The 12,162-nt window shown below is 42.9% G+C and overlaps 1 protein-coding gene across 1 annotated transcript in view; it reads right to left on the reverse strand.

The window, feature by feature from the left end:
* LOC101856633 (E3 ubiquitin-protein ligase AMFR) overlaps positions 1 to 11,362 on the reverse strand; it is a 20,371-nt gene extending 9,009 nt beyond the window's left edge. The window contains exons 1-6 of the mRNA XM_035973631.1: positions 11,036 to 11,362; positions 5,652 to 6,025; positions 5,319 to 5,456; positions 3,663 to 3,755; positions 2,353 to 2,517; positions 1,364 to 1,516 (exon numbers count right to left, since the gene is read on the reverse strand). Coding sequence (XP_035829524.1) covers positions 1,364 to 1,516; positions 2,353 to 2,517; positions 3,663 to 3,755; positions 5,319 to 5,456; positions 5,652 to 6,025; positions 11,036 to 11,042 — 930 coding nt within the window. The 5' untranslated portion in view covers positions 11,043 to 11,362. The remainder of the gene's footprint in view (positions 1 to 1,363; positions 1,517 to 2,352; positions 2,518 to 3,662; positions 3,756 to 5,318; positions 5,457 to 5,651; positions 6,026 to 11,035) is intronic.
* Between the last annotated feature and the right edge of the window lie 800 nt (positions 11,363 to 12,162).

The following is a 12,162-nucleotide window of genomic DNA, read 5'->3' on the forward strand; positions in this document are numbered from 1 at the left end:
ACCACATCAGGTCAATCACTCACATCAAACAGACCACATCAGGTGAACCACTCACACCAAAGACACCACATCAGGTGAATCACTCACACCAAAGACACCACATCAGGTGAGTCACTCACATCAAAGAGACCACATCAGGTGAGTCACTCACATCAAACAGACCACATCAGGTGAGTCACTCACACCAAAGACACCACATCAGGTCAATCACTCACATCACAAAGACACCACATCAGGTCAATCACTCACATCAAACAGACCACATCAGGTGAATCACTCACACCAAAGACACCACATCAGGTGAATCACTCACATCACAAAGACACCACATCAGGTCAATCACTCACATCAAACAGACCACATCAGGTCAATCACTCACATCAAACAGACCACATCAGGTGAGTCACTCACATCAAACAGACCACATCAGGTGAGTCACTCACATCACAAAGAGACCACATCAGGTCAATCACTCACATCAAACAGACCACATCAGGTGAACCACTCACACCAAAGACACCACATCAGGTGAATCACTCACACCAAAGACACCACATCAGGTGAGTCACTCACATCAAAGAGACCACATCAGGTGAGTCACTCACATCAAACAGACCACATCAGGTGAATCACTCACATCAAAGAGACCACATCAGGTGAATCACTCACATCAAAGACACCACATCAGGTGAATCACTCACATCAAAGACATCACATCAGGTCAATCACTCACACCAAAGACACCACATCAGGTCAATCACTCACACCAAAGACACCACAGCAGACGTAGCAAAGTCTGTGTCAGGATGACACCATACAAACACTTCTCAAAGCCCCCCCGCCCTCCCTCCCCCCCAAAAAAAAATTAAAATTAAAAGAAATTAAAAAAACGATCCACACATAATTACAAAAGCAGTACTCAAATTCAGATTTGCATTTTAAAAATATGAAATAAGTGCATTCTGGACTCATCTTTTTCAACTGTCCAAGAGGACTCAACAAATAACAAATAACACAGCCATGGTGACTTTGACCATCAGGATCTGACTCAAACTAACGAAACCACAGACAGATCAACAATCAAACCTACAACAGTAACAACAACACCCCCAATAAAACCTTGTGCAAGCAAAAATATCACGAAAAATAAAATTAAAATTTTTCCTATACAGAATGTGTCGACTGCTCAATGAAACTCTCGCGTAAAACATCGTTTTTCAAAATGGCGTACCACGTACCACGAAGTCTTAAACACAGAAGTTGGTGGGTGCATGTTTGTGAGTGCTGGTGTGCGTGTTTGTGTGTGCTAGTTTGCGTGTGAGTGAGTGTGCGTGTGTGTGCTAGTGTGTGTGTGTGTGCTCACCTCAGCTCCCAGGAACGCACAGATGGTGAGGCTGATGTGGAGAGCGACCCAGGCACTGGCCGCCAGCAGCACGCAGCACGAGGTGAAGATACACGTCAGCAGAGACAGCAGCTTTACGTGGGACACTCTGGGCGTGGCCGGGGAGAACGACAGCTGCCACACAGACAGGCAAAGACATTCAGGGAACCGTACACACACACACACAGAGACAAAGACAGTCAGGGAACCGTACACACACACACACAGAGACAAAGACATTCAGGGAACCGTACACACACACAGAGACAAAGACAGTCAGGGAACTGTACACACACACACACAGAGACAAAGACATTCAGGGAACCGTACACACACACACACAGAGACAAAGACAGTCAGGGAACCGTACACACACACACAGAGACAGGCAAAGACATTCAGGGAAACGCACACACACACACACACACACAGACTAACACAGTCAGGGAAACGCACACACTCCCTATGGAGACTTGAGTACCAAACTTTACCATTCTTCGTCCTTAATGCCAAAAGAGAAAAAGCCCCAACAGAAATAGAAACATGAAGTCATTCGACAAGAAATCTGAGCAATAACAAAAATGCTCCACAAACGGAAAAACATTAAGATGAACAGAGCTAAAGCATCATCCATATATGCGGGACTCTTTTGAACGAAAGGAAAATGGGAGAATCTAAGCCCCCCTTTTCATCAAACAGTATGGTCTTCTCCTGAAAGATTTACCCGATGACACTTATCCGATATTATCACAACGGTGACGAAAGTGCCAATCAACACAAAAAATGGCTGAAAACTGAACAGAAGCAGAAGAAACTGACAACAGAGTACCCAACAAGTACACACACACACACACACACCCACACCCACACATCCACACACCCACAGACACACCCACCCACACACCCACCCACACACACACACACCCACCCAAAAAACTATAAACCAAAATGTCAGAAACGTAGCCACTTACATATTCAAAGCGGTCCTTGCACACCTGAGTGAGGAGGTGGAGAAAGCCCAGAGCGGAGAACCAGGCCACCCACAGCACCACCTCCTCCATGCTCTGCACGTTCATCACCCCAAAGATAAATATGAACTTGTAGAAGACAAAATTCCAGAATTTGTCTTTCAAGTGCTGAGGAGGAAAATCATTGACACTATCAACAATCGTTCTTCCTTTTCTAAGTTGAGCGAGATCTTTTCTGCAGTTGCAACATCAATAAGTAGTGCCCTCTAGTAGAGCTGTTGGAATAGAAAAGGGGGAGGAGAGATAAGGACAATAGATGTTTGACACGACAGAAGGAGCACTCAAACAATAACAGCCAAACAATAACACCCAAACAATAACAGCCAAACAACAGCTCTGTTTCTAAGTGTTCCAGAGAACCACACACTGCAGTCATGTCACCACACACTGCAGTCATGTCACCCCACACTGCAGTCATGTCACCACACACTGCAGTCATGTCACGCAGGAGGAAAACATGGGACAAACAGAACAGGGACCTTTCAATTGTCCTCGTGCTATGGAATGAAACACACACACATACACACACAGACACACACAGACAAACACACACACAGACAGATGTAACGAAACACGCGTGTGCATAAAACAAGCAAAAACTCCACATTGACAACACAGGCAGAAGTAATGTCACAGATATAGATCTAGGTATGTCAGTCTCCACATTGACAACACAGACAGAAGTAATGTCACAGATATAGATCTCCACATTAACAACACAGACAGAAGTAATGTCACAGATATAGATCTAGGTATGTCAGTCTCCACATTGACAACACAGACAGAAGTAATGTCACAGATATAGATCTCCACATTGACAACACAGGCAGAAGTAATGTCACAGATATAGATCTCCACATTGACAACACAGGCAGAAGTAATGTCACAGATATAGATCTCCACATTGACAACACAGGCAGAAGTAATGTCACAGATATAGATCTAGGTATGTCAATCTCCACATTGACAACACAGGCAGAAGTAATGTCACAGATATAGATCTCCACATTGACAACACAGGCAGAAGTAATGTCACAGATATAGATCTAGGTATGTCAATCTCCACATTGACAACACAGGCAGAAGTAATGTCACAGATACAGATCTAGGTACTTCCGTCTCCTGCATCCTTACAGTTGACCAGAAACACAAATTTTGTCGATGAGCGTTTATGACCACTTGATTCCACAACACTAGTCAGAAAGAAGGAGGGGGGGGGGACTATTCCAAAATGAAGAGAAAAAGATTCCTACCTGTTGTTCACTCACTCTCAGCTCTCCAAAGACAATATTCTGGATGAGTTTTCCCAGCAATATCAACAGGCAATAGCAAGTGTTGACAAGAGTCTGCCAATATACAGAAGAACAAGAGAAATGTTCCATTATTCCGTCCACGGAAAACTTTCTATTCACAACAGCATAGAACAACTACACTTATCATTTCAACAATGCTTGGAGGGAAACAGAAAATCTCTCAAATGTTTTTCTGATGGACTGGTCAACATCAGACAGTGAAGGACCAACTATTATAGAATGTTTTAATATACGTATAACTTACAACCACTGTTCCAAGACACCCTTGCATTTTTCACGTCTTCTATTTTCAACCTGCTCATAGTGGTCCCTGTTCAACGCAACCATAATCGGTCCCCACAATCGCTCACCACAATCAGTCACCACAATCGCTCACTTTTGCACAAAAAGAAGTCAGCCTAAAAACTTACTCATTGGTCACTTGTTCTAAATCTTCTGTCAGCCCGTCTTCATTTAAAAAAAAAAAAGAGAGGTGAACACTGTACCTCTAGACCCCGACAGCCCAAAGTCTGTCTTCAGACGCAGAGTGTACATTCAATCAATGACAAGGAAAAACTCTTAGAACATTGGTCCGAATTTTGATGGAAATACAAACACAAAGTAAAGGCAAAATCAGGAACTCAGATTTTTCCACCAATTGTTGGCTTAGTCAAGTTTAGCAAGGGAGGACAGCTCAAGCCTTGTGCCTGGCACAGAGCGACCCCTGAGTCTGTAACGGTCGCTCGTCTAAAGTGACTGTGATCAACCTGTTGGACTGTATCTAAAATGATGAAGTAGTAAGCCGTATTTTTGTACTGTTTTCTCTACTTGAAGTTTTACACAATGACCATTGTAAGTTGTCAGCTAAGAGCAACACTATCCTGTTTTCTCTACTTGAAGTTTTACACAATGACCATTGCAAGTTGTCAGCTAAGAGCAACACTATCCTGTTTTCTCTACTTGAAGTTTTACACAATGACCATTGCAAGTTGTCAGCTAAGAGCAACACTATCCTGTTTTCTCTACTTGAAGTTTTACACAATGACCATTGCAAGTTGTCAGCCAAGAGCAACACTATCCTGTTTTCTCTACTTGAAGTTTTACACAATGACCATTGTAAGTTGTCAGCCAAGAGCAACACTATCCTGTTTACTACGTCCACACAACAACCAACACTCAAAGGAACAGATCACAACAAAATAACATGTTTATGCAAATTGTAAAGCATCAAAGATCATCAACCATTTATTTATTTATGACATCATCAACCATTTATTTATTTATGACATCAACCATTTATTTATTTATGACATCATCAACCATTTATTTACTTATGACATCATCAACCATTTATTTATTTATGACATCATCAACCATTTATTTATTTATGACAGCAGCCATCCATGACTAGGTGCTGTTTGAACCTAAGCATCAGAGTCACGGACAAACGTACCCATATGCCCCAAGTCTCCACTCTCATGACGTACATCAAAAGACGTACATCAAAAGACGTACATCAATAGTCGCGGAGGACAAACGTACCCATGTGCACCAGGTCTCTACTCTCATGACGTACATCAAAAGACGTACATCAAAAGTGGCGGAGGACAAACGTACCCATATGCACCAGGTCTCCACTCTCATGACGTACATCAAAAGACGTACATCAAAAGTGGCGGAGGACAAACGTACCCATATGCACCAGGTCTTTACTCTCATGACGTACATCAAAAGACGTACATCAAAAGACGTACATCACATGACGTACATCAAAATTCGCGGAGGACAAACGTACCCATATGCACCAGGTCTCTACTCTCATGACGTACATCAAAAGACGTACATCAAAAGACGTACATCAATAGTCGCGGAGGACAAACGTACCCATATGCACCAAGTCTCTACTCTCATGACGTACATCAAAAGATGTACATCACATGACGTACATCAAAAGTCGCGGAGGACAAACGTACCCATATGCACCAGGTCTCCACCCTCATGACGTACATCAAAAGTGGCGGAGGACAAACGTACCCATATGCACCAGGTCTCCACTCTCATGACGTACATCAGGTTGTAGAAATGCTCGTCGTTGGAGTAGGGCAGAGTGATGTTGGCCAGTTCCGGCGGCAACCCGAGCTCCTCCACTACCTCCGTGTCGGGGTTAAAGTTCATCTTGGTGCGCACCGTCTGGTGGGCGTAGAACGTAGCCAGGGCCAGCACCAGCACCGAGAAGCTGACGTACGACCGCAGGCTGGGGAGTGGCAGGCGCTCCAACAAAATGGCTGGCATTGTGGGAGTGTCGTGTTGTCCGTCGCACCAGACTGAGGATACAGACAGGAAATGGTTGGTCAAGAGTCGATATCATCCCAAAAACACTTTCTCTCTTTCTTTTCTTAGAACTTCTTTTCTTCTGTAGTCCTCAGTACCAGCATTTTAGAAAACCCTCAGAGAAAAGTAAAACATTCACCTCATCAAAACACGGCATTCAGTGCCAGTGTTTTAGTCAAAGGAAAGACTGCGAACCTCTCAAAGATTAGGAAACATTTCTAGAGCTATGTCTAGTCAAATAACAAAGAATTTATATAACTGAGCATGTGACCTTTCATGTTCACTACACGTGTCACATGTCAGGGAAAAACTGGGGAGGAGACACTGATCAACACTGACAAGCCAAAGAGTCTTTCACTTAAGTCTGTCATGAGTGTATCTATTCTCTATAGGTCTATAAAGTTGAAATGTTCAATTAAAAAGTCTAAATGTGCCACGAAGTGGTGGAATCAGGCACTCGTCAATGTTTTGGGCATGTGGGGTTATTGGTTTATCATCTTAAAGCTAAAGCTTGCCCAGTTGTTGTCGTCGGTGAAAAAATACCCATCTAAGATCTATCTCGAATAAAAGTCGAGATATTTGAGATTGAAGAAGGTGGGGTCAGCTGGATTCAAAGGTGAGAATTAGCGAGAAAATGGCCGCCAGTCTGGTTATTAAATATTAAGCCTAAGCCGGAGGATTTGAAAAAGCCGGACTCCCAGCTTTAGCCCCAAAATTGGCAACCCTGTATCTTGGTCTAAACTTGGTACATTTCCTCCAGTTTCACATTTAGCTATTATAAATGCGTGTCCATATTCTACTAGATCTAGGACCTATAGATAAGTCTACATGATATTGACTTCATTTCCATCGCAGATTAATAGTTTAAAAAATTATTTGGTATTTTTCAACAATAATAAACTAATAAAATACAGTCAAACCTGTGTAAGACAGCCACCCATTGTCAAGGACAAAAGTGGCCGTATAAGACAGGTGGCCGTCTTAGGCAGGACTGATCAAGATGAAGAAAACAAACCATTCCTATCTGAAGTCCCAATCGAAAGTAGCTGCATTGTTGTTGTTTTTGTTATTGTTGGTATGTATTTTAATGTTTGTTATTTTATTTTGTTGCTGATTTTGCGCAAAGGTGACAATAAAACGAAATGTGTCAGACGAGGAAGACCCAGCGCCATGTTAAAACAAATAAATGGGTCGCTAACACGTGTCGGAGAGCGAGCGACGCTTCTGTCGCAAGTTCATGTTGACGTCCATTGTTATTGTTACTTTGTTACAACTGGGTAAACAGTGACCACTCACCTCACTTACGATTTGTGTGTATGAGTTCTGGGCGGGGCTTACGGGTTATGAGGGATCATACACGCTTACCTCACCTGCAGCTGAAAATTGGTACCTATTGGTCAACAGTGGGAGGGGCCTACGCAACATGATCGGTTGGAGGGACTACCTAACAACAACGACAGGTGATTGAATTATGACGGCTGGCCCACAACGCCAGGGGCCAGTGCACAATTTATGACAAAACGTAATGGAGTCACTAAGGTGGCCGTCTAAGACAGGAGTTATTGCTTAATATGATAGGGGTTGTGTGTTAAAATATGGTGGCCGCGACCGCGTTGGACAGGTGCCCGTTTTACACAGTTAAAAAATATAGAAAAAAACGCAAGGGGGGAAATGGAAAGTGGCCGTTTGTACAGGTGGCTGTCTTTTATAGAGGTGGCCGTCAGGGCAGATTCGACTGTATTTGCAATTTATGAATCTAGTAAAAGTAAACAAATATAGCAAAATTAGTGATGGTAGTGTCAACTGCCACCGAGTGACGCGGTGAAGATTGACGTCCCACCGAGTAAATTGGAACTCTTTTGCGTTGGTGAGTAGATCTAGCCTATGTGTGCTTGAGTGCTTGGTGTTCTGCTTTCGTGAACTTCCGCTTACACATGTATGCCTCTCTGTCCCTCTGTGTGTGTGCGTGTGTGTGTGTGTGTGTGTGTCTCTTTCCCTAACCCCAGTCACCCGAATTTATGTTCCCCGATATAAAATGAATTTGTTCGATCAAGAGTTTGTGTGCATTTGTGACCTACTTCTAGAATCGCCTGTGTTGGTTCTACACCGAAGCGTAGGCTAAGGCTAGCCTTGGCTTAGCCTATGTCTCATATTCAAAACACGCCAAGCTGGTAGCTCTAGATGAATGTCCGTCCAATGAAATTAGTACAGAACAAATTGACCCATTGACCCACTTAGACATTAGGAGCTCGAAAGCATAGCCAGGAAACAAAATTTAATAAGTCAGATAGTTTTGAAAACAGTACCACTGCGCAGGAAAAAAAAAAGAATTTGAGTGCAAAACATTTGGAAATTGACCTAATTTCCGAAATGAGGAAAAACAGGTCTTGTTTCACACTGAGTGAGAATAGCCTACGCTGGCAAGTCTCACCCGGGGTGAAAGGTATCGTATTTTTATTCTCACCTCGGGTGAGGATAGCCACTTCCCCAACAAACACAATTATGCAATGGAACTTCGTTTTTTAAGCAAGAAAGTGGCTATTCTCACCCGCCGGAAGTTCTCGCAAGATCAACTCCTCCCCTCTTCTCTCTCTCTCTCTTTCTGAATACTGTCTATCGGTGTGGACGATCAAATTGACCAAAACAAAGTTAAAAAATTATGTTAAAACACAATAGTAAATTAATTTGGTTGTCTACAAAGATGCTACGGCTATTTAACTTTTCGAATCGAGCCGAACTACGCGGGTCGCCATTTTGTTTTGCCCGGAAATTCTCGCGCTACTCCTCTCTCTCTCTCCACTGCCCACAGACAAAATTGTACGCTTTTAGTAGGCTACAGTTGTAATGGAACGTTTGTTCACGGCACAGAATTCTACAATTTTTCTGTTATCACAGTGTAGAATTCTGTGGTTTAGGGTGAACGCAAAATTTGGTGAACGTGCACCGGGTGAGAATGGCCACCTCTATTCTCACCCGGGGTGAGAATAGTGCAGGCGAGTCTTTTGGCTATTCTCACCCGGTGCGCGTTCACCGTTATAGCCTAGATCTAGGCCAACAAATTTTGCGTTCACCCTAAACCACAGAATTCTACACAGTGATAACAGAAAAATTGTAGAATTCTGTGCTGTGAACAAACGTTCCATTACAACTGTACTTGTAGCCTACTAAAAGCGTACAATTTTGTCTGTGGGCAGTGGAGAGAGAGAGTGAGAGAGAGAACAAAACAAAATGGCGACCTGCGTAGTTCGGCTCGATTCGAAAAGTTAAATAGCCGTAGCATTTTTGTAGACAACCAAATTAATTTACTTTTGTGTTTTAACATCATTTTTTAACTTTGTTTTGGTCAATTTGATCGTCCACACCGATAGACAGTATTCAGAAAGAGACAAAGAGAGAGAGAAGAGGGGAGGAGTAGATCTTGCGAGAACTTCCGGGCGGGTGAGAATAGCCACTTTCGGTGAGAATAGAGGTGGCCTTTTTGGCACTTTTTCGGTAGTTCCCACCCCGCAATTGTTATTCACGGGTTTTGGCCCCAAGAGTAGGAGGGTTTCTTCAGGGGGGCAAGCTGACCTAACACATAGGAAGGGGGGTTTCAGGGGGGCATGCCCCCCTTAATTTTACCACAATTTAATGTTTTGCTGTTGTTAGGTTTGATATCTTAGCTCACCGCGAATCAAACATATAGATCTAGATCTAGATCTAGAAGTAGGTCATGCTCAAATAAGGGGGGTGGGAACACATGCCGTTAAACTTAGAAATGACGCATCTTTCTGATTGGCTGCTTATTTTAGTAATGTGATGTCATCACTTCCTGGGATACCCAAACATGGAACGACATGTTTTCGGTAACATTTCGGATTTTCTAGATCTAGATCTAGATCTAGAATCTAGATCTAGAGATCTATATCTAGATTCTAGACTGGTTAGATCTAGATTCTAGATCTAGATCTATTAGGCCTACCTGGACATGATGGAAGACCGCACGAAAATTGCCGTAAAGACGCAGGAGGACTAGATAATATCTAGATCTAGAAATCTAGATCTAGATATCTAAATTTAGATCTACCACCCCCCCCCCCCTCCTGCATTTTTAATCCCTAATAGATACATTTTTTAAAATAAACAACAACTTCAAAGTCAAAGCAACTCTACAAATTAGGCCTATAATTTACGGAACTGTTGGTCAGTCGGGAGGAGGAAAAGAGAAAAAAAAAACTGTCTGGGACCGGAATCGAACCGCTCCAAAAGTCATTGCTCGACATCAAACACAGACGCGCTATCAAATCAAAGATTAAGCATAATATACATATAGACACTTCCATCTTTGGTGCCATGCGGTTGTCTATACTTAGATGTAGTCACGTGATCGGGGGGGTATCCAGTATCCTGGTCTGACGTCAAACAAGATGGGCGCCTTACCTAAAAATAGTTTGCATCATTTCTACTTTTAATCGCATGTGGTGGGAACTACCGAAAAAGCACCGTCTTTTTAAGCAATAGGATAATAAAGAAGATACTTAACCCTAACATTGACCTAACCCGTAACCCTGCCCTTGGCCTTGCCCTAACGACATTACCCTGGGCCTGTCTCTCTGACCCTAACCCTGCCCACTGCCCTACCCCTCTAGTAGAGGCTCTACCATTACAATCTATTCTACTCCATCCATTTCATTGTCAGTGGTGACTAGAGACTGGATATAGATCTAGATATCTACATATCTATTTTATTGTTTTGTAGTAGGCTACCCGCTAATCTCACCTACCTGTGAATAAAACAGTTTAATCCTGTCTGCGCTGTAGATCTACTGCAGACTCGAGAGATCTACTGCCGTATTGTAACCTGTTGCCGATAAAAGTAAAAGATAAAAATGTCAACGTTGATCCAGCGCCTTCTTCATTGAATAATTGAGTCGTTATTTATTATTGACAGGAATTAGAATAAAACCTTAGACACCAATATAACATCATCCTTAGTTCCTCCAAATGACAGCGCGGTCTCTTACGGTACATTTCTTCATCGAACGTTCTTCAGCAATCGAAATCCTTGAATGATGTGTAGTTACGCTATTCGCCTTGGCTTCCCCTGTTTTTCTTTTCTTTTCATTTTTTTTTTTTAATTCCTTCCTGAAAACAACAAGTCAACTTCCGGGGCATTTTCTCAACGCATGCGCCATTGGATGCCCAGATTTTTCTTAGTTTATATGCCCACTCGTTGGAAAAATTATCTTATATTTTGCCAAGAAGACTGTCTAAAACAAAGTCAAGATGCGGACAATCGATGCCAATGCCATTTTGTGTTACGTTAATCCGTCAAACCAAACAAAACGTTACAACATGTAATTTATTTGAGGGTCAGTCATGTTCGGACTCCGCTTCCTATATCTGCTGATCAGTTTGTTGAATGGGCATACGAGGCTACAACTACGCGACGCGTTTTTAGTAAGAGCTATACGCATGTAGGCTACTAAGTTTTACGGCACTTGCAACAATAAGATCATAAGTGCCGAAGATTAGAGGTGTTACAAGAGAGTAACAAACACAAAATAGAAAGAGGGGAGATAACGACAACAGATGTTTGGTAGGAAAGAAGAAGCAAACCACACCAGCCAGAGCTCCCGCCAACCACCCACTACTAGATCTATATCTACCACGCTATACGACGTTGGCAGGGCCCCTCAGTCTCACTCGAGATCTCCACCTCGATCGACTCCCCACGTTATGCCGACGCCGACAATTCGTGTAGAGTGTAGAGGACCTAGTATATACACCCACCCCCTCCCTCTCTCTCTCTGTCTTCTCCTCCTCCTTCTTCTTCTCTTCTTTAATTCTTCTTCTTCCATATTTTTTTCAGTGCGGTCGAGTGCGTAGTGCCCGGCCTGCTCATTGAGTTCTATCATACGGTATTAGTATATCATTCAGACTACCTCTTCCCCCACAGACAGCAGTACATAGATCTAGTAGACTACCTCTTCCCCCACAGACAGCAGTACATAGATCTAGTAGACTACCTCTTCCCCCACAGACAGCAGTACATAGATCTAGTAGACTACCTCTTCCACCACAGACAGCAGTACATAGATCCAGTAGACTACCTCTTCCACCACAGACAGCAGTACATAGATCTAGTAGA

The sequence above is a fragment of the Aplysia californica genome, unplaced genomic scaffold (assembly GCF_000002075.1).
Source record: "Aplysia californica isolate F4 #8 unplaced genomic scaffold, AplCal3.0 scaffold01575, whole genome shotgun sequence".
Classification (NCBI taxonomy): Eukaryota; Metazoa; Mollusca; class Gastropoda; order Aplysiida; family Aplysiidae; genus Aplysia; species Aplysia californica.